General features: G+C 39.2%; 1 protein-coding gene and 1 long non-coding RNA gene across 40 annotated transcripts in view; one reads left to right on the top strand and one right to left on the bottom strand.

Moving 5' to 3' along the window:
- Positions 1-990: 990 nt before the first annotated feature.
- On the bottom strand, positions 991-5,578 carry LOC132332311 (uncharacterized). Its single transcript, XR_009487871.1, has 2 exons — positions 5,468-5,578; positions 991-4,913 (listed from the first exon to the last, which is right to left on the bottom strand). It is a non-coding gene; the product is annotated as an uncharacterized LOC132332311 (long non-coding RNA).
- A 92-nt stretch (positions 5,579-5,670) lies between these two features.
- The window catches only part of SLMAP (sarcolemma associated protein), a 77,402-nt gene continuing 61,562 nt past the window's right edge, over positions 5,671-21,510 (top strand). For 14 of the 39 annotated variants that reach the window (XM_059856431.1, XM_059856437.1, XM_059856441.1 and 11 more), the window contains exon 1: positions 5,863-7,213. In XM_059856431.1, coding sequence (XP_059712414.1) covers positions 7,016-7,213 — 198 coding nt within the window. In that variant the 5' untranslated portion in view covers positions 5,863-7,015. Of the gene's footprint in view, positions 5,753-5,856; positions 7,214-21,510 lie in introns of those variants that run through there. The other 25 variants (XM_059856450.1, XM_059856446.1, XM_059856457.1 and 22 more) reach the window with 5 other exon arrangements.

Below are 21,510 nucleotides of genomic sequence, written 5' to 3' on the forward strand. Positions count from 1 at the left end.
ACATTTCGTAGAGTTAAAAGTGCTAAATAGCTACTTTATTTAACAAAAAAGAAAAAAAAGAAAAATAAAATATGCATTCACCTCCCAAAATCTCCTGATGTCTTTTAATTTAATTAATCACACTAGACTTTTGGTTGACTGCTACTAGAACAGCTTCAGCAGCAGTTAAGTGTAGATGAGCTGCTACCGGAATCACTACCTGCCATTTTTTCTCCAGAACAGGAGTTGCAAATACTAAAACCAAGATAATACATCTATACATACTTAAAAGAAAATGTAGGACTCCTTAGATGCACTGTTTCCTTAAGGCCCATTAACAACATTTGTTTATCTATCAAAAGCAAACAGCTAGAAATTAAAGTATGCTTTGATCATTGGAGTAATTTTCTAGACAAAAGATGAACAAACATATAACTCAGACAAAATTATAACACACAAAATTATCATGGTAATAACTTGAGATACAGCGGCCTTCAGTTATCTAAACCATAAGTAGCAAAGTGAATGTTAGATACAAACTGAGATAGGAATGGGGTTCTGCAGTGTGCAGCCTCGGGCAGGGCTCTGTGGGAAGGTTCTTGCTGCCTCCAGCTGCTTCAGGTATTTTACAGTGATACCATGCAAGACTCACAGATTTTTCAACTCCAAAATTCTGTAGAAGATTACTCTTGATAAAAAGACATGACTAAGACTGAGCTTAATCAAGTTCAACTCAGTGCAATGAGTCTCAGTGGAATTTAATTTGCTGTTTCCATTTAAGAACTTAAATGGCCTGGCCAAAAGCTTTTATCACTTGGTTTAAGAAAAGATTTCATGTCACTGCCTCTTATAAGCCTTCCCTTGTTTATATTCTTGCTGTCATGGGCAAACCAAATTTTTTAGCTATTATCATCATGCATGTCCTTCTAGTTTTTGCTGGTCCCTTCTTAAATTTCCATGTGAATAAAAAACTGTAAGTTTATCTATGTGAAATAAGAATATAGTACTTAGTAAGAGTGATACATTTTATTAAGTAAATTAATTCTAACGGATGCTTAACAAATAATCTTTTGGCAGAAGAAAGTTAAGAGAACAGACATGGGATCCCTGATAAAAAAGGTACAGAAGAAAGAATTCTTACCTACTGGAGATATTCCCAATAAACAGTAATTCAAAAAGATTTTCACTTAGCCATTTTAAATATATTTTAGTTTTGATAAAATGTGATTATCTCCTTCAGTTGAGAAAGAAAAATATTTCTGCATGTATTGTAACATTTAGAAACATCTGAGTTCCTTCTTCAAGAAGCATCAATGCAGGACAAAAGCCAGACTTCAGAGTTGGGAACCACCTAACTGAGAGCATTTTCATATAACTTGCAATAAAACCTCATAAAACACCAGGGCTCTGCATATGGAATGTGCCCTTACAAATCTCCAGGAACCCTGCCTTGTTTTGCAGAAATACAGCCATCTGTTAATATCTGAAAGGGTTTGGACAAGAGACACTGCTAGAAAAAGCATGCCCTTGATGTCAGTTGCTGGAATAAAAATGAGGAAAGGCCTATGTGGGACAGCTGGGTTCTAAAGATCCATAACTGCTCAGTGTTTGAGCCTGCCTTGCTTTCTCCCATGCTCTATCTTGCTCCTGCAGCTGCGATCTCCCGGCGCTGGCCTGCGTCTCTCAGCAGGATGGTTTCTATCAGGTAGCAGCAAATGTTGTGTTGGCTGCTGGCTGGCCAGGCTCCATCAGCTTCAGCAGGGAGTGACTGTGCAGACTGCTCACATCCACAGAGAAACACCAAAGAACTGCATAAACATCATCTGCTCATCTCATCTTCCACTCCATCCCCCGCCTTGAGATTTCAGTTTAAAGCAGTATTTTATTTGTATTTGAAAATTATATTTGGTCTAATAAATACATTCAGTTAAAACAAATAAACACATGCACAAAAAAAAGTCGTAATTATTTTTAAAGCATTTTTTCCATTTTTCAAACAGCCACAGAAAACATCAAATATTTCAAAAAGTCAATATTAATATTGACTGCTAAATTGATATATTAGTAGAAAAACAAATATGAGCTGGTCACATGATGACTATGGTCTGCTAAAATGATAAAGCAGTGAAAATGCCAGATATTTCAACTTGCCTGATTTAATTTGAAATGAAAAAACACTGCATGTAAAATTAACTATGTATTAGTACAACATGTATTAATGGTATGCATGTTACATTATACTTATGAATATATACCAAATACACGTATTATCAACATACTATGCAATGTACATTGTATATATAAACAGATAGGATATATAGCACATAATAAATAACAGATTTTAAATAATTGTATAAAACACTCATATTTATTACATAATCTAAATTGAATAGTATATTCAGTATATGCTCACTACATATATTACATTAATGTAAATATTATGTTGGTAAGACACTCATTTGTATACTGGATAAAAGTATCCTTTTTTAATACAAACCAGAAATAGGAGCAGGGAAGGATCTGAAAGAAAATGGAATAAATGGAGAACCTACCTGACAAGAGAGAATTAAACTGGTAGAATTGCCTATTCTCTCAAAATTAATGCTGAAAGATAATGCAATTATTTACATAACCAGTTAGAGAGTTAAAAGATCACAAATGGAAAATAAGTCTGAAACTAAAGAACCATAATATCACTAAAATAAAAATGTGTAACTCTTCACTAAATCTGGGGTGATAATTAGAACCAATTTTTTTAACACTGGAGAAAACTTCTCTGATACATTTCCTTACTTTTGATAGCTTGGCTCAGAATGTTTCAGAAGCCAAAATCTAGACGTTTTTCAGGTATGCACAGCCTCTATCACAGCTGCATTTTATCCTCCTGAAACAGACACCAGCTCTTTAGGGGATAAATGTGACAGTGACAGTCTCCTAAAGAGCTCCCTTTCCCTTATCCAAGATGGCTATGGAGCAGGCTCTTTCTGCCCTCAGCCATGACGGCTATCATAACATTTTCATGACTTCCTGCCCAGAAGAAGGAGGGACAGAGTTGGCTCCTGTTGCCCTTACCTAACATGGCTGCGAGGTGCTCTGCTTGCTTCAGCTGTGTGACAGCGTTCTCAGAAACGAAGCAGGAGCAGGAGCTGACACTTCCTCCCTCCTCCTCCCCTTTCTCCTCCTCCAAGCACAGCACAGCAGCCAAGCGCTTCACACACAACTCCTCACCCACCTGTTGCTTTCCACAGTTCTGGGACGGACACTTTCTGGTAAGCAGCAGGCACCTCATAAAATACCCATACAATAATTGTATCCTCATTTCAGAATGCAACTGCTTTCTGTATTTTCATCTTAGCCTTTGACTCTGCCCCTGATAACTTCTGAACTCATCAGGCAATTTGAAATAGGAGCTGAAAAGCCTAAGGGATAACTACACCCACGCAGCTCCACTGAGAGCTGGCACTCATGCAGAGAAGGAAGGGTCAAATTAATGTCCTCGATGAGCAGTGGGTACAGCTCAGCTGTTACATGAGCCATTTGGCAGTGCCAAAGAGAACTAGAAAGGCACATACCATTGCCATCTTTCTTTACTTTTCTCATACCATTGCGTGAGCCTGTCACAGTGGGATTTCTCCAGGGGTGAAGAAGGGTTCAGGAGAACATAATATGCTAGTTTAAATGACACAGTTATATTGTATTATTATGTTATTATAAATACCTAGAACATCAGAGAAATGTACCCACTGCTCAGTTTATTATTTTACCTGATTCTCTTAGGCCCTGTAGATGTTAATGGATCTTTTTCATCTCTAATTTTACTTCCAGTCTCCTCTCTCCATTAAACATGCACACAAAAATATAAAAAATGCTCTCAGAAACAATCTTTTCATTCCAACACCTGTAATACCCTTTGTCCCCATTTTTTTACACTTTGCAATTCTGAAGTGCTCTCAATTATTTCTACTTTTGCAACTCATTCCCTCAAATGGAATTCCTAATGGACCTAAATTTATTCTCACTTTCTCCATCTTCTTTTGATACCTTTCTTTCTCCTTCTGATTAGTTATGGCACCTTGTGTGCTGTAAGCAACAGCCACATTGAATTTCCACTTATTAAAAAATTAGTAAGAGCAAATTATGATTATATTTATCAGAGTAGTACAATCTCATAAGCTGATGAAAGCCATGAAGTGACGTGCCAGATTTTTTTTTTCCCTGTCAGGAGATTTAAAACGAATAAACAGTTCTAAACAGTCCACCTATCAGTTGTTTGTTTTTGTCTTCACAAAATCAGACTTGTCTTTAATCTTGGATTTCATTTCTCTGTTTCAAACACAGGTGCTACAGCCTGGTTTTGCTGTTGTTTTCTCACTGGATTGTTGGAAAAAAACTAGTCTGTCATGAATCAACCTCCCTTCCCCAAATCACAGTGCAGTCAAAAAGAAAGGAAAAAAAATGAAGACAGCCCTGAGATTTTACTGTCCTACAACTAAGAACGCTTTGTATCATACACTGCACTGCCTTACCTTGACTGCTGCTTTTCCCCTCATCCACTGCTGAAGTGCCTGGCCCAGCCACACTCCTGTACTCCACGGCTGCCAGCTCTTTCTGACATTTCCCATATCCCTAATCCTAACACCCTGTCACTAGGTAATTATAGTGCTGGCATGACCCCAACATCTATCTTACATCAACAATTCCCACTTGTTTGCTTTACAGGGAATGACGGAATTAAAAATGTATTTGGACTGGAGAGACTCGTTAGGCACAAGATGACCTTGACAAATGACCTTTCCTTGGCTTCTAGAAAACAGGCATAAATATGACCTTGGATGATGCTCCATGGCGTACTGAAGGAAGACACAGCAGTGACCCCACCTCAGTCCTGTCCCTGCAGCCAGTGCTCCAGGAGACCCCCTGCTCCAGCTGCCAACCTGCAACAAGACACAGCAAACATGGCTAGCATTCCTCCGGCCCCAGGACACATCACCCCACACCGCGGCTCCTGAGCTTTTAAACTTGGATCATAAAACCACCAGAGGCACACAGCGAAAGCAGGAGGATGTTCAGGAGACTCCTGCCGTTTCACATGCAAACTCTGCTGAGAACGTGTCAGCCCAGCTCCTCCTCTGAGCTCCACCCTTTCATAGAATCACAAAATATTCTGAGTTGGAATCAGATCATCGAGTCCAACTTCTGGCCCTGCACACGGTGCCCCGGAAATCCCACCATGTGCCTGAGAGCGTTGTCCAAAAGGTTTGTGAACTGGCAGTCTTGGGGCCATGACCACTTCCCTGGGGAGCCTATTCCAGGGCTCGACCACCCTCTGCGTGAAAAGCCTTCTCCTATAATCCTAACCTCCCCTGACACAACTTCGGGCTATTCCCTCCCCTTATTTATAAGAGCTGACGGGCCCCGCTCGCCCCCTCCCTCCCAGAGCGGAGAACAGCGAGGGCAAAGCGACGGCACAGGGCCGGGGCTCACTCACCTCAGCGTCCTGCCCCGTGCTAGCACGTCCCAGCCGTGCCCCTCCGGGAGGAACTCCAACCCTCTTCCCTCATCCTTCTCTTCTCCCGGCCCACCCTGCCGCCCCCTCCCGCGCGCCCGGAGCGGGGCGTGGCCCGCCCGTGCCGCAGCCTCACCGCCCGCAAGGCGCATGCGCGAGGCCAGCCGGTGCGCACGCTGCCCGCCCCCGGCCCCGCCCCGCCCCGGCCCCGCCGCCGCGGCCACACCGGGAAGGGCTCCAGGCGCTATGGCGGCGGCTGCGCGCAAGGTAAGGGGGGAGCGGGGCGCGTCCTGTGCCGCCCGCGGGGCCGAGGAGACGCGGGGGGACGCGCTGAGGGAGGCGCCTGACCCGGTTTGTTTTGGGCCCCGCAGGTTGGAGGAAACTTCCTGCGACCGGTGGCCTCCTGAGCGGCAGAGCGACCGAGCGGGAGCGCCCGGGCCCGGCCGCCAGGCCTCTCCCGCCGCCGGGGCAGCGGAGCCGCACTGGGCGGGCGGAGAGCGCGGGGGTGCGCAGCGGGCCCGCCTCATGCGCAGTCACCTGCGGAGGGGCTGAGCGGAGCCGCCGCCGCCGCGCCCCGCGCCGGGGGCTCCTGGCGGGCACTTCCCGGGGCAGCCCCCGCTGCCCGCCCCTGCGGAGCCGCCGCCGAGGGACGCACGCCGACCCCGCCGCCAGCCGGAGCCACCGCCGGGGAGCGACCTGTCAGGGCACCTCGCAGGCCGGCCCCGAGAACCCTTCCCACGCGTTGGTTTGTCCCCGGGAGAAGGCGAGTTGGGAGCCTCTCCATGCCTTATCAAGTTCCTTATCTGAGCGGCTCCCAGAAGCTGTAGAGCAGTTCAGCTTTATCTGGTGTAAGGGAGAAAAACAGTGTAGCTCTCGAACTCCATCCTATATCGAGGACCACCTATTCTGCTGGGATTTAACACATGAAGATGGTGAAATGCGGATTGCTGGGTGAACCATTAGGTCTCTGTTGTGGAACGAGGGCTTTGTATTGGCCTTCCAGTTCCTGATCTGTGCCGTGTGTGAGAGGACGCTAATCTTTCTCCTTCATCCCCCTTCCCTAAACCTTTCCTTGCTTCCATGTTGCATTGGTCAGACTTTTGGTCAGTGTTGTTTACGGAAGGGGGGGTGAAGAAGGCAGTTGAGGTTACAAACAAAAGTACTTGTATGACTCATCTACTTGGATTTAAGACATTGTATCCTTCTTTCACGGGGCCTTTGCTTCTCTCTGAAGGACTCAGATGCTTTTTCCTGTTCTTCCAGAGGAGGATGGATTGAAAGTTGTACGTTTTAGACTTTTTTTGGGCCACTGCTGATATTATTAAAAGACATAATGGGACTTTTTCACTGGATTATTGCCAGAATTAGTTTACACACTGAAACAATGAGTTGTTAGGCCTCTGATGATAATATTTGTCCTGCTTTAATATAAAGTTGCTGTGGAGGTGTTTTTAAAATTGTGGAGGACAGTCTGCATCAGAAGAGGCTCTCTTCATCTCTGGTTGGTGTGGCAACCACAATCTGTCCTCGATGCCTTCAGCCTTGGCCATCTTCACTTGCCGCCCGAACTCCCACCCGTTTCAGGAGCGTCATGTCTACCTGGATGAGCCTGTCAAGATCGGCCGCTCCGTGGCTCGCTGCCGGCCAGCCCAGAACAATGCCACGTTTGACTGCAAGGTGCTGTCCAGGAACCATGCTCTTGTCTGGTTTGATCACAAGACAGGCAAGGTAAGATGTTCACTTAAAAACACTGAAACTGCACATTTGTTCCAGCAAGTCCCTGTAGATTGTGGATCACTCTGGTTTTGCTGTCGTAAGTTGCATAGGGCAGGAGTAAGATTTGTTTTAAAGCGGTAACTTTCCAGGTAAGTTGGTAATTTCTTACTAAGCAGAAACTTTGGATATTATGAAAAGTATATGAAACTAACAGTTGAAAAGGGTTAGTTGAAAGGCTTGCATGTGTCTTATTTATTACTGGAAATAGGTGATTTTGAGGTGAGACGTGTGAATGTGAAAGCACATTGTATCGATATAGTGGTGTCATAGTATTTTTTTCAAATGCGGAGAAATTACTGTTTTATTGGTGTGTGAAAATTGATTGTGAAGAGCGTTGAAAAAGGGATTTTAGAAAGATACTGTTCTTGTTTGGCACTCTTCCTACTTGTCCTTTTGAAATTTTGTCAAGTATTTTGTTTGGTTCCAATAGGAGGTTTACTACTGGCAACAGGAGTGTAATGGATGGTATTCATGGTATAGTCTTATTGTTAGTGAAAATGGTTTTAAAATACGTCGTGTATTCTTAACTGTTCCTCTCTCAAGTCTGGCCGTCTTGTTAAGCAAAATTGAGGGGTCCTGTAGTGCATGTTTTGTCCACTAGGGATTGAACTGGGACAAGTAAAGTTGTTTTACTTAATGACTGTCACGTTAATTTTAAATATCCAGTGAAAAATAACAAAGGGCAGACTGCAGTTGCTCAGCACTGTATTCTTTTTCCAAATCTATTGATGTTATGCTCTAGAACTTAACATATTCGAAGTCAGGTGGTTTTTAGCTTCACACCAAGTCCTCCTATGAAATGCAGTCAGTGTAGCTCTGGATTTTAAGCAAAATATGGTCTGTAACTCATGCAGATTTTTTCAGTAGTATGACACAGCATGAGGAACAGTACAACGCAGTACAAGTTCTTAAACCTTCCATTGTTAACTATCCTATATTATGCAATACTTGGACGTGATGGGACAAGACAAGCATTTAATTTCTTAAGGCTGGATTATGGCTTTCAAGTTACCTGCAGGTAATTGTGCAAACGGCTATCTGTATTAAACGTTTAATTAAGCATCTTGCTTTGGCTCTCCTGTGTATGTGATGTGCATTCTTGGATTCTAGAAAACTTAACTGCTTGAAATACTTTCAGTGTAGTCTTTAACCTTTCTTGTTTGATTCAACAAAGTAAAATGTTCTGATTTATTGTGCTGTTTTTAAATTACAAAGCATTATGCATATAGCTTTTTATCAACATTTCTTACGACTTACAAAGACTTTAAGACCCCCATGTGCTCTATTATGGTTACAAATATGGTCTGTCATTTTCAGGATGGTCAATATGAGAAAGCACTGAGTGTTGAGCAAGTCTGATAGACAAGCTTCAAAAACGATCAACTATGAGAATTTTTGTTTGTTTTTAAATTTCAGTTAGCTTTGGCTTCTCTAATATAGGTAAAAAAATTGTATCCTTACTCATTTATCTGTTTAAAAATAGCAGCTTAGTAGTAGTAGTAGTTAAAAGGATTGTATTTGATAGTTCTTGAGATAACATCATGTGACAGTTTGACAGAGGTCTGATGAAGATTGCTAAGGTGGGCATCTGTAGCCATAGTAAACATCTAAAGAATGGCTTTGTGATCATGTCCTGGAATCCACTCCTATTGCATGTTAGATGTGGTGTTGTGAAAGGTTTAAAGCGCAGGTATAGCAGTGAGGAGAATTTCAGATTCTGTGCTTGTTTGTTGGCTGTATGGACTGGCTTTTGAGCTGGTGGAGTATCGGAATGGTAAATTGTGAGACGATGGGGAAATGCACCATTAGAGATAACAGGTATCAAATGCTGTTGTGAAAAGGCAGGTAGAAGATACTGATAAATACAGGCTTGATCTTGAATTACAAGAACTGCTTAAAAAAATTCTGTGGTGTTTTCAAAATGCAAAGAAAAACATGCCAGAACATTTACGTGCAGGAACATCTATTATCATTGTTTACATAACTGCTAATAAGCACATCTCATTTAGGAAATTGTCATTATCCTATCAATGACCTATATTTAAACCTGCACAAATTCTCTTTGTCACAGTATTTGTAGGCATTTCTTAGAACCTTATATATAGGACATTCATCAATTCTGGATTTTTCAAAAGATAAAAGACCTTCAAATGTTAATTTAGTAATGAGAAAAACCTTCAGCCCTTTCAAAATAGTTTGTTAATGATCTAGGACTACAGTTTCATAAGCTGTGGACTTTGGCAATACCAGTTTCGGGCATTACCAGTCACTCAGTCCAGGCTCTGTTGCCTCTTGAGCTGCCTTTCAGTTACACTTTATTACTCTTCTTTTTTTTTTTTTTTTTTTTTTCATGAGGGCTTGGAGTTTTATTTTGTTTAGTGAATCATGTGAGTGATCCTGTTTACTACATAGTCTGTAAACAATTTTGTCAGTATTATCTGTAAATAGGGGTGGAACCTGAAGAGAGGGAGCATTAGTAAGCTATATCAAGGAAAGTAGCACAGAATTTTTTTTCCTAAGGCAGAGGAAGGTATAAGTTGAAATTTGTTGCATAAGTAGACCAAGCTGAAGATAACATGTTACTTACAGTTGAAAGATGTGAATGTTTATTTTGTATAAAGGCACTTTAATTATGCATGGAAAAAGTTATTTGCCCAGGGAGATAATGTCTATGTAACACTGGCATTATTAAGGTTGAAAATAGAATGAGTTTTCAAGATCACCAATACATAGCAGTTAAAAGAAGGTACTTAAAGCTAGGTTTGCTTTTTAAAATATTTTAAACATAATATGTAAGCCTAAATATGTGTATGATAAAGGTGGAAGGAGATGGTGGTGGGATTATCTGTACTTGGACTTTTTCTGTGCATTGTAATATTTTTAAAGACCACTGGTGCAATGCCTCTTCCTATGTTTGTAGATACAGCATAATAACTCCTAGTTAACTAGTGGATTTTCCATGCAGCGATAACATTAGAATATTATAATTAGAATTCATTTTGGTTTTATTTTTTTTAGTAATTACAAGTTAATGAATCTGGGTTTTTTTAGAGGTGCCTGAAAAAGTGACTCACTAGATACGTAGGATGTCGATGTTGTGCTGAGTATGGAGTGTTCCAAAAAGTGTGAATCAAAGCAAAAGAAAAAGTGGGCTATACTTCAGAAAATCTAAATGCGTTCAGCTCGAATCTCACTGCATATGAGAATAAACTCTTAAAAATAGTGTAACTGAGATAATCTTAAGCTTGTTTTTTTGGGTTTTATTTTCATTTCTAAAAATAAACAAGTGGAAGACCTTTGAGAATTTGTATGTGACTTCCAGGCTTCTGACAGATGTAGAAGCTTTTAGTAGAAACCTGAAGCTTCCTAACAGATATCCAGGCTTTCAAAATCTGGAATTATTCAGTGCCTGATGTTGTTGTGTTGCTATTATAAGTACCTTTTATAGGGAGTTCTTTGCCACAGTTTACCAAAGATTCTGAGAAACTGTGAAAAATAAAGTGTTCTCTTAGATCAAAAGAACCCCAAAGAACTGGTCATTTTTAATAAGTGAAAAAAAAAAGTGTAGGCACAAGTTGATGCGTTAATGGTAGCTAATCCTGCTGTTTTCATTTAATTCAGAGTGGATATGAATTGCATTGAGCGCATTCATATCTTGGTGATCCAAATGCTAACTACTATATTGAAATCCATAATCCCTGTAATAGTAAATGAAATTCATCAAAGTTGTGCATTATGACTTGTAGACTTAAAATATGTGAGATAAAAATACTGCAAAATACTTAAAAAAAACTAACACAAAACAGATTTCCGCCCCCCCGAAAAAATTCAAGAAGAAAACCCAAACCCAACCAATCATACCAAACCCCAACAACTCAAAACAGCCAGCCCAAAGGCACAGCCAGTTTAACGTGATCTGAAGGACACAGAGAAGTTTACTTTGGTCTGTTTGGGATGGCACCAAGCCTGGGAGTGTTGCTGTGGTGGGGCTGAGTTGATCTGCTCAAGGGCAGGGCTGCCCCCAACACGGACCTGCTGTGCTGGGTGAATGGGCAGGCAGGGGCCTCAGGACAAACACGGGGCTGCACCTGGAAGGGAAGAACCCCTTGCAGCTTGTTAGACCCTGTCTAGCATACTGCATTTCATTTTGGACCACTAATGCAAGAAATACATTGACAAACAGGAGTTGAGATTAGATAGTCTTTTTCTGCTGTATTGTACTAGGGAGTAAAGTAAATTGATATGAAAAAAAGCAAACAAAATTAGTAAAGAGGAAATATGTTACTCAATATTACGTAAAATGTTTTGTGGATATCAAGAACTTGGCATGATTCAGGAAAGCACAGAACATTTTCTTTGGATATTCTGTTTGTTCAGAAGTATTTTAGTAAATTTGTCTTAAAAAACTAAGTGGGATATTAGAATTGTGGGGTTTTGGTGGGAATTTTTTTTCCTGCTGCTTCCAGGAGAGAATCCTGTGTGCTACTCTGACCTGTTTAGTGCTGATCTATGTAAAGTGTGTTTAGTTCCCCATGTAACAGTAGCACTTATTTTGATAGATACCATGTCTGTTATTTGTTTTTTCCTCTATTATATCTTTTCAACTTTCTGTTAGGGTTGTTGTCCGAGAGATGAACAAATGTTTTATTTTTCAGTACTCTTGATGTTGCTGTATGCTTACAGTCTGCAGTGGAGACACTGTCTTCAAAACATTGAATGTTTCCAAGTGCCCTGGGGGACTGACCTGGGATTTGCTGTAATGCACTAAGGTGAAACTCCAGTGCTTAGGTACTTCTGGTAAGAAGTTAATGTCAGGCAGCCCTCACATACACCTGTTAATATTTTTATGTAAGTGCTTTTCACCCTGAATGAACCATCCAATTTTGTACTGATATGATCATGAGAATAGTATGGGGTAGGGAGCTCTTGCTTTTGACCAAGTTCAGCCCCATGGTTTTAGGAGCTGGTGTAGGAGTGCAGGCAGCCATTTATAGTAGAGGTAAGGCAGTGCTGACAAGGATTTCCCTGCAGAGATACCATCTAGAGCCACTGCTGCAGAGTTAATACTGTAATTCTTGGAGCTGATCCATTGCAGTCATGCTGCATCTATCCTGAGCCAGGAACACCAACACATTGATTAGGCTTTAAAAACAAACAAAAATCCCTTTTGTATTTGCAGTGAATTTTTACAAACCTCAAATGAATCAGGTTACTTAGCTGGAATGAAAGCCAGTAAATGTGTTTTCCTTAGATCTCTTATGGGATTGTTTGGGTTTGCTCCTGGTCCCAGGCTTATAAATGCAGAACCTTACTTTTCTACATTTTCATTATATAAAGTTGTTCTTGATTTTTACTTTTTTATATGTTAGTTGGGCAATCCAGTGATCCTTTGCAGGTGGATTTACATGGCACCGGAGAAATACTTTGTTTTAGGTTTATTTTCTCATTTTTCTTAATGTGACAGCCTCATTTGCTTATTTATCTAATGAAAGTAATTGAATTTATGTATGCTGTAAAGGGCCATGTGGGTGAGGAGTGTCTGTGTCACTGTGTTCTACTTTGGTTGTGTTGATTTGAGTCTGATCTAGCTAGAATTCTGCAAAATGTGTCGATACATACTCAGCTGTTTTGTTGCATTTGGATTTTGTAATTTCTTTTAATAGATAACATAAAGTGAAAATGATGAGTGTTTTTGGAACCAGGACAGTGAAAAGGAAGCAAGAATGCTGTCTCCATCCCTACAGCTAGCAATTTTACACTCTATTGCTACTAAATTATTTGACTATTTGTTGTCTCTGGATTTTCTTTTCAATCGCATCAATACTTGCTTCCTGTTAATGTTCACTTGCAGAGAGTTTGGATTATCCAAGAGCTCTGAATTTTGCTAGATCTTGCTGTGACCATGCCATAATTTTCCCAATTTGTCTGTCTTTTCCAGAAACGTTTCTGCTTGTGGCAGAATTTTTGGAAAAAGGCTCAGCATTGTCACATTTTTGTTGAATATAGACAAGGTTTTTTTTCAGCCTGCTCTAGGAGTAGGAACATCAGGCAGAGAGATGGGTTGGACTATACCCATCTTGCAAGAAGACATATCTCTCTGCCAGAGGCCCAGAACAGTTTCCTCCTTGAAAAGGAAAATCATTGTGCTGGAGCCAGACAATTAATTGGATACAATTTTCCTGTTGTGTTGTACCAGACTTGTATGTGATTGAGCAATGCCTTAGAGTTTATTTCAGTCTTGAGAAAGTATAAATAAATTATGAACTTCCAGCAGGCTTATAATAGAAAGTCCAAAATCCTGTAGTAGCACTGTAGTTGAGTGGAAAAGCACAGAAAATGCTAGCAGGAGTTTGACCTTTTTTTTTTCTTTCTTTACTTTCATAAAAAATAAACACAAAAAGTTCAGGGATTAGTCAAGGGTAGTTTAGGGCATAAGGAATTTATAAGATCTTTGCAGAGCTAAGGAACATTACAGTATTGATAGTTGAACTTTGGTGTGTAGTGAAGGGAAATATATGTTATTCATAGAACTTGTAGGTTATAAAACATTAACCAACCGTTGGAAAGAATTGACAGTTAGATGGGCTCAGCTGCAAATGTCCTAATAGTGTAAAATTTGAGAACTTGTAAATAAATACAAAAAATAGTGACAGTATTGTGCTATGTTAAAGTAAGTTTTTCCCCAGTAGGAACATCTTTAGATTTAGTTTTCACATGATGATTCAAATCTGTTGGAAGTCTTCAATACAGAAAGTCTTCAATACAGAAAACATACAATGTTTCATATATATTAAAACCTATATAAGAACAGAAGGGTCATCTTTTGCTCTTGTGTTAAGATAGTATTGAATAGAAACCTAAGAATTAACTTTAATGCTACATATTCTCATAATTACACTTGTTGTATTTCTTCCATAAAAATAAAATGAATGTAAGACCTTAAGATAGAAAAGTTATGGCTCCATGTAACCATGTATTGAGTAATACCCTTTTTAAAGGAAGGAATAGAAATGTTATGTTTCAAATCCAGAATGAAAAGCTCTGTAATGGGCCAGATAGATATTTGTACAGCAAGTTCTTTTGAAGACATTTGGTACTGGCTGCTGCTATCTGCATATGTCATTAGTCTTATCTGATACAGAAGTTTTTGCTCTTAAATGTAACTTTTCCAAAGTTGTTCCTTTTTTGGAAGTGGAGTGAGCTGAAGTTTAAACCTTGATTTGTTTAAAACTTAGTCTTGGCCATAGTATCAATGTTCTGTAAGTGGTTTTCTTGCTTGTTTAACCCCACCCCATCAGAGTTTGATGATTATGCCTTGCTTTTTTCTGTTTTGTTTTTTTTTTTTTTTTTAATTGGTTCTCTTGAAGTGTAATAATTATATAGGTTGGAAGCCAGATCTCTTGGTTCTGCAGAGCTGAGCATTTAGCCTGCCTACATTTTAATATCCTGGTGACCTTTCCCAGTAACTTGTGGCACAATTAACTGTCATTCTCGCCTTTTTTTCGTTGTTAGCTGTGATAGTTAAGGCAGAACTTATGGGCAATATGATTGCAAATCATTACTTGTGATTTTATTCTGCCATTGCTGGGTTTTGCACTTTTGCCTACTGTTTCCAGGTGCTTGAAGAATCTCAAAGCTTTCAGGATAATGAATTATTTGTAATTCTTCAAGTTTTGAACTCTGTTATTTAAAAAATAAGCTTTGTTGTTTATATCTGATTGTGAAAGAATCCATTCTGCAGCCAAGTTATTTTTGCAGGTCTGTGATCTCTGTAGGTAACTCCTCGTTGTGTTCTTGTCATTACAGGGATTCCTCTTGCTGGATGCCAGAGGAATTTTTAAGGTTATGTCAATATTAACACATACTTTTAAGGGACAAAGAATAAGTTTGATGAAGTTCCTTTTGTTTCTATGGATTCCAGAACTTTAGGTCATTAAATAGTTAGGGTGATCTCTACTTTGAGTGAGGTTACAATACTGTGAACAAGGGCAGCAAATCCTATGACATGGATGAACTGGCAGAGGATAACTAAGGTTGGTGTGTACCCCAGGAGATTGTCCAGTCCAATCTGCTATTCCACAGCAGGTCTAATGAGTTGAGGTTGCTTGTGGACTTGGTAGAGAATTTTGTGTACAGAATTAATCCCTACTAGGAAATAAGCTTCTGAGGTCAGTGGCAGGCTTATTAGCTGGTAGATTAGCCTGTGTTGCTGTTATCTTATCTTTCTAACTTCCAGTGTATGTATGTATAGTTAGAATTTAGTTATGCTTACCTGGAGTACTTCTTATATAGTGTAACTTAAAATTAGTACCAAAATGTGTCAGGTAAATTTTAAAAGAATTTCTGGAGGAAAAGAAGCACTAAATGAATGACATAAGAATGTTCCTAATTCCATAAGGGTGGAAATAATACAACACTTTCACTTATAGCTGTCAACCACTACTTCCTTTTTAAGAACTCAAAGGGGAAATTTTTTTTTTCGGTCTTCCTCTTTAAGGACCTTTTGTAGACTGCATATTCCAGCACTTGTAAGAGCCAGGAATACAAATTGTCATGGAAAGGGTATATTTGTTTTTGTAATCTCAGTAGCTATTCGATGTTAGGTAAAGCTGCTGGTTGTGCTACTTAAGGAGAGCTTTGGTAGGTATATAAATATTGTCAGTGACAGTGAAGGCCAGTGATTTGGTCTATGAACAGAGCCCTTCCTTTGTAATTAAGGCAATAAGTGATAGGCTGCTATTTATATTAATAATATGTTACCTATAACACAGAAAGGCATGTGGATGTTCTAAGTCTATTTGAATGCTCTTTACCCATGGCGTCATTCTGATCTTTGGTTACATTTATGAATGACTCTTAATTAGAAAGTTAAAAGTATGTGTGCTGTGTTTAGATAACTTCTAATTTGCACATAAACAAAGAAAATGTTTCTGGAGTTTTTGTACTTGAACAAATGCATTGCATCGGCACACAAGGACAACCTTCCTTTCAAAGTGCATGTTTTGATCCTGAATCTCTGTACACATGCTGCCTCACTGACTGAGATCAGCACAGATTGTACATCCATCCTGTGGCAGCATATTGCTTCCTGATCAATTTAATGCAGATCTACATTTTAGCTGCAGATTGACCTTCCCTGACCCCATGTTCCAAAAGTGGGCTTGGGAAGGGTTAGGTTAGCAAAACACTGCACCAACACAGTTGTCCTTTCTCTGAGCCACTCTTGATGTCCAGATTGCATTTCTGGGGGCTCCTTAGGTAATCCTCCTCTGGGATTTTGGCTGCTTCACAGGTCGGTGTGAATGTGCCTGCAGTTGAATAATTGTGTATGCAGATGTGCAGGTAAGAGGGGTTTTTTTGGTCTCCTGTGGTTATCAAATGTAAGTGTGCTCATTTTCCTTCCTTCCTTTCCCATGCAGCTTCATGTTGAGCCTTCCCAGGATAAGTGTTGCTGGATAAATTTTAGATGATGATCTGAGTTTTATAAACTAATACTAAAGGATCTTTGTGACTACTACTCTTTATTTTGGGATCTGTAACTTGTAATCTCTTTGATGTGTGTTATGGTTTAAACTTGCTGTATGCATCTTGTTTTATAATTGGTGTTTTGTAAATAATTGCTTTGTAATATCCTTAAAGCCTTTTATGAAGGTGTAGTTTTGAGTCTAATGTTAGGGTACCTGTAATCTTGCAGCATGATTTCAGTGGCTGGATCTGCTTGCTGGTGTTCTGCCTCAAATCTAGGAAGTATGTTAAACCATTCTGCTTTCAATATTACTTCAGACAGTTATTATACAGGTGAGCAAAGCTCAGTGGAGACTATTCTGTCTTGTTCAAACCAAAACTTTTCAGACAGTTAGAAGGGTTTAAGAAATAATAAGGGATTGGTTATACTTGTAGACATTTGGAAGAGGTAATTTTTTTCAACAGCTACACTCATGCTGAGGTGTCCCAAATATTCTTTTTCATGAGGTAGTTGTAGTGGCAGGATTTTAAAATGTGAATTTGTGATCATATATGGACAGAAAATGTTTTAACCTTGAAGTTAGTGTTTACAAACACAGTCAAGATGCATTTTTATTTCAAAACTGGTTATATTTAATATTTAAAATTATGTTTAATATTTTTATTTAATGATGAGATAGTGATGACATAGAAAAGAAGAGAAGAGGCAAATCAGCTTTATAGGTGTAGTCTGTCCTATCTGAAAACAAGTTACAACTTTTGGAAAGTTCTGCTTTACAAATAATATGGTAAAAAAGTCACAAGAAAAACAAATATTTTGGAACATAGGAAGGGGCCAACTTTTTTTTTTAATATTAGCAGTGACAGTATAATTGCTAGGACATGAAAAAAGACTTTTCTGAGTATACTGAATCAAATATGAAAAATAGGCCAATTCAGTCTTTTTGGTTCTTTTTGACCCATATAACTCCTGTTCTAGGGGTTAGAAAGCTAGAGATGATAGAGTGAATGGACAGGACCAACCTGCTACTGATCAGAGTCACAGAATGGTTTGGGTTGGGAGGGACCTTAAAGATCATCTCATTCCAACACCCTTGCCGTGGGCAGGGACACCTCCCACTAGACCAGGCTGCTCAGAATGCCATCCAGCCTGGCCTTGAGAAGTTCCAGGGATGGGGCATCTTCCAGTTGTTTGGGGCTTTTTTCCCCATCATTGTTCCTTTCTTGGTATTTTTTAACTTCATTTTGCTCATTAAGTACTAGCATAGTGGCAATAGTAGTAGTTATTATTATTATATTCCAAAGCAGAAGAATTTCTGTCAGTGCTTTTAATAATTCCTGGTGAAATGTCCCATTTCAGTGGAAGAAAAGCACACCAGCAATAAATGACTACATAATCACAGAAGTGTGAGGTGCACTACATTTGCTCAAACAGGAGTGCACTTTTATCAGCTGTGTCCATGAGCAGGTCTGAGGGCCATCTTAGGAGGGTTCTTTTGGCTTGTCCATATGCTGTGTAGACTTAGGCTGGTGGAAGTGAACTCCTTATTTCCCTCATGCATTGTATTTCTGAGCATTTGAAAGAGTATGAGCTATACTTGCCTTTTTAATGCAGCCTTTGAAGTGTGAGCGTTGTTTGCTGACATCTTAAAAGAGGGAGGAGAAAGTTTATCTGCTTTGATAAACAAGCCTTTGCAAAGAGCTCTGTGACCTTGCTTGAAGAAGGATTATGATGACAGGAATGTCTTGTATATTTATTTTATATAATCACAAGTGGTGAATTCAGTTAAATGTGGCTTGTTTACCGTGTAAAACACTTAGATACCTGCCTACACTTGAGGCATGGTAAGGGTATTATCATTTAAATGTCTGAATTATGAAAATTTACATACTTGTTTAACATGCTAGCAGTGTATGAAGCCAAACTTATAAGTTTTGAGAACATTATCATTTAAATAACTTGAGTTGTTTAGTTTTTTTCAAGTATTAGAGCATTAGGTTCTGGAGAATATACATGGATGACTGTTCTTCATAAAGATGTTAACAGGTTTTTTCTGCTTGGGTAAAATTGCTAAAGGTGTCCCATAGCAGAAAGCCTGCACGACTTGCATCTTCCCACAATGCTAATGAGAAATTGCATTTTGAAAACTGTGGTGGAATACAGAGTCTTTGTTACTTCCTGCAAAACTCAGGGCTGCAATTCAGAGAGAGCTCTTGCTTTTCAGATTCAGTTCTGCTCTTTTACAGGATTTTGTTCCAATTCAAGAGGTACTTTTTTCACTATCGATTTGTGTTGCTCCATGCTTTCTAGTACCTTTGACAGAACAACTAAAGCAAATAGCACAGAACGAAGTCTTGTCAGCTTATACTGTGCAGGGACAATGAATTTTATAAAATCCAAGGTCACTGAACCTACATGTTTCTGAAAATGCTGGTGGTAACACTCATTTAGACCATGATGCTTTTGCCACCATTAGGGCAGTAATCTAATTGAACAGGAATAGTGAAATGGAATGGGCAGCAGAAAAGCACAGTGAACCCCAACACCACAGTAGAGTGTTCCTTGTTTCAAACAGCTCATCCTCTAGAGGCACAGTGAACCCCAGCATCAGAGAAGGGTGTTCCTTCTTTCAAATAGCCCATCCTCTTGAGGCCTAAAGCCTCTGTAGCAGGGAGTTCCTCTCTGTATTGTGTTTTTGTCAAATGCTGGGTAGTAACTTCCTTTCATTTTTAATGTATCTATATTACCATTAGAAAATATGATACTTCAGGTTGGAAGTATCATATTTATTTATTATAGTATTTATTTTTTCTGGTTTAGAAGGTGAAAAATAAAATGTTCTGCAAAACAGTGTTCTTAGGAAAGTATTTGACAAAACTGAAGAAATAAGAACAAATCTATGGCAGAAAAGGTTATGGTACACTGAATATTTCTAAACCAGTTGACAGATGCCTGCATAACTGGTCCATCATTCATCCTATCCTGCTCATGTTGATTCTCACTCTTAAAACAACTAAAATTAGGCTTCTGCTCTCTTGTCTGTCCTCTGTAATGTCAGTGCTGTCTTCCTTCCATCTTTGGGATGAAAAGAATTGCAGATTTTTAGGAGTTACCTGTTTTTTAGAATGCTTCCCCACTGGAGTCTATAAGTAATCTCAACTGCTGCCTTCCTCTTGCTACTGTCTCTTTCTGCAAAGTGCAAACAACAGTGGTAAAATTCCAGCTTCATGTGCCTTGCCTTCCTCTCATGTCCACATGGCTTGGAGCATGTATGGTGATGGAGCAGCCAGACATGAGTCAGTTTAGGGGCTGGAGAGAGGGAAGTCAGGGGAAAGAGGAAAGGTTGGAAGAAACTTTTCTGCTTCTCTTTCTCATTCTTTCTAAATACAAGCAACCAGTTCTCAGGTCACTTTCTGTGGTTTGGGCTGGTAGCCACGGAGGGTGGCCTTCAGGTGCTCAGGTGCTGTGAGGGCAGGAAGCACATCTGTATAGTCAGTTTGGAGAACTGTTGAGGTGAACTTTGTACCAGCACTGAGGCTGTGCTGGGGATAGACAGCTGGGTGAGAAGAGCACTGAGCACTGAAGATACCAGGGAATTTGCATGGGAAATTCTACAAGGATGGGATAGAGACAAGGGGATCACTGTTACAAGTGGATCAAGTGATGCAGAAGGGAATATTGAAACTGAAGAGCAATTGAAGTCACAATTGTACACTGTACACTCTAGATTACAAGTTGCCCTTTAAAACAAAACAAAACAAAAAAAAAAAAAAAAAAAAAGAAAAACCAACAGGAAACATGTATTGCTACTTCTCCTTTTTAAATATACTTCTCCTTTTAAATATTAGGCACAGGTGCCCAAAGAGCAGAGTTCTGTGCTATGGAAAAATGATTGTAAACATTACAATTATCATTTAAGGTAACAAAGCTTTTTATTGGTGATTTTCTGTGTTATGCTGTTTGAGTATTTATTTTTTAAAAAATGCTTACTTCTCTCAGGTTCTATTAAAATATTTCTTAGCATGTTGAAAAGAGCCATTGTTACGAGCAGTGCAGGAATGGCAGTTGTAAGGAGCTGTATTTGTAGTGAAGTAAAGTATTTCCAGAGCAGATAGATATTTTTATTTTTTTTTTAATTGAACTAGTCATCTTCCATTAAAGATTTTAGGAAAAATAGTTTCAGCTCCTTACATAAAACTGTTTTTAGTGAGGAGTGTGCTGTCTCTCTGCTATGTTTGAGACACTTACTGTTGAGCACTTCATCTGTATTTAATTGTGACTTGTTAATGAGGGCTTTCCCTATTAGAGTTCACTAGGTGGTTTTGGTTTTAGTTGAAATAGCAGCATGGAAATATTGGTCATTTATGTGCTTCTGATCCTATGTGAAGTTTTGTAGTTATTCTTGTCTAACTGGCAAAGAAATGAATGTTTTGCATTCTGTCAAAAAGTCCACTGCAAGAATACTTCTGTTGTAATTTATTGTGGAATATTGCTGTCAAGTGATTTACTTTCTGTAAATGATTATTAATTTTCTCTTAAAGTAATATGGAAAAAATGCATTAATAATTTGCACATTGGTTATTTTATATATGGGTGACTGATAAAATCCAGAAGGACCTTCTGAAATTTTAAGAATTTATATTTGAAAATTAGTATATTCAAAATATTTAGGTATTCATAGAATAGTTAGGAATAAAGATTTAAGTTCAGTTGGATTTAAATACTACCTTTTTTTGCTTTTAGTGTAGTAGCTGTGTGAGTTCTCTTGGGATTTTTCTCTGTT

This window comes from Haemorhous mexicanus, chromosome 11, assembly GCF_027477595.1.
Source record: "Haemorhous mexicanus isolate bHaeMex1 chromosome 11, bHaeMex1.pri, whole genome shotgun sequence".
Taxonomy (NCBI): Eukaryota; Metazoa; Chordata; class Aves; order Passeriformes; family Fringillidae; genus Haemorhous; species Haemorhous mexicanus.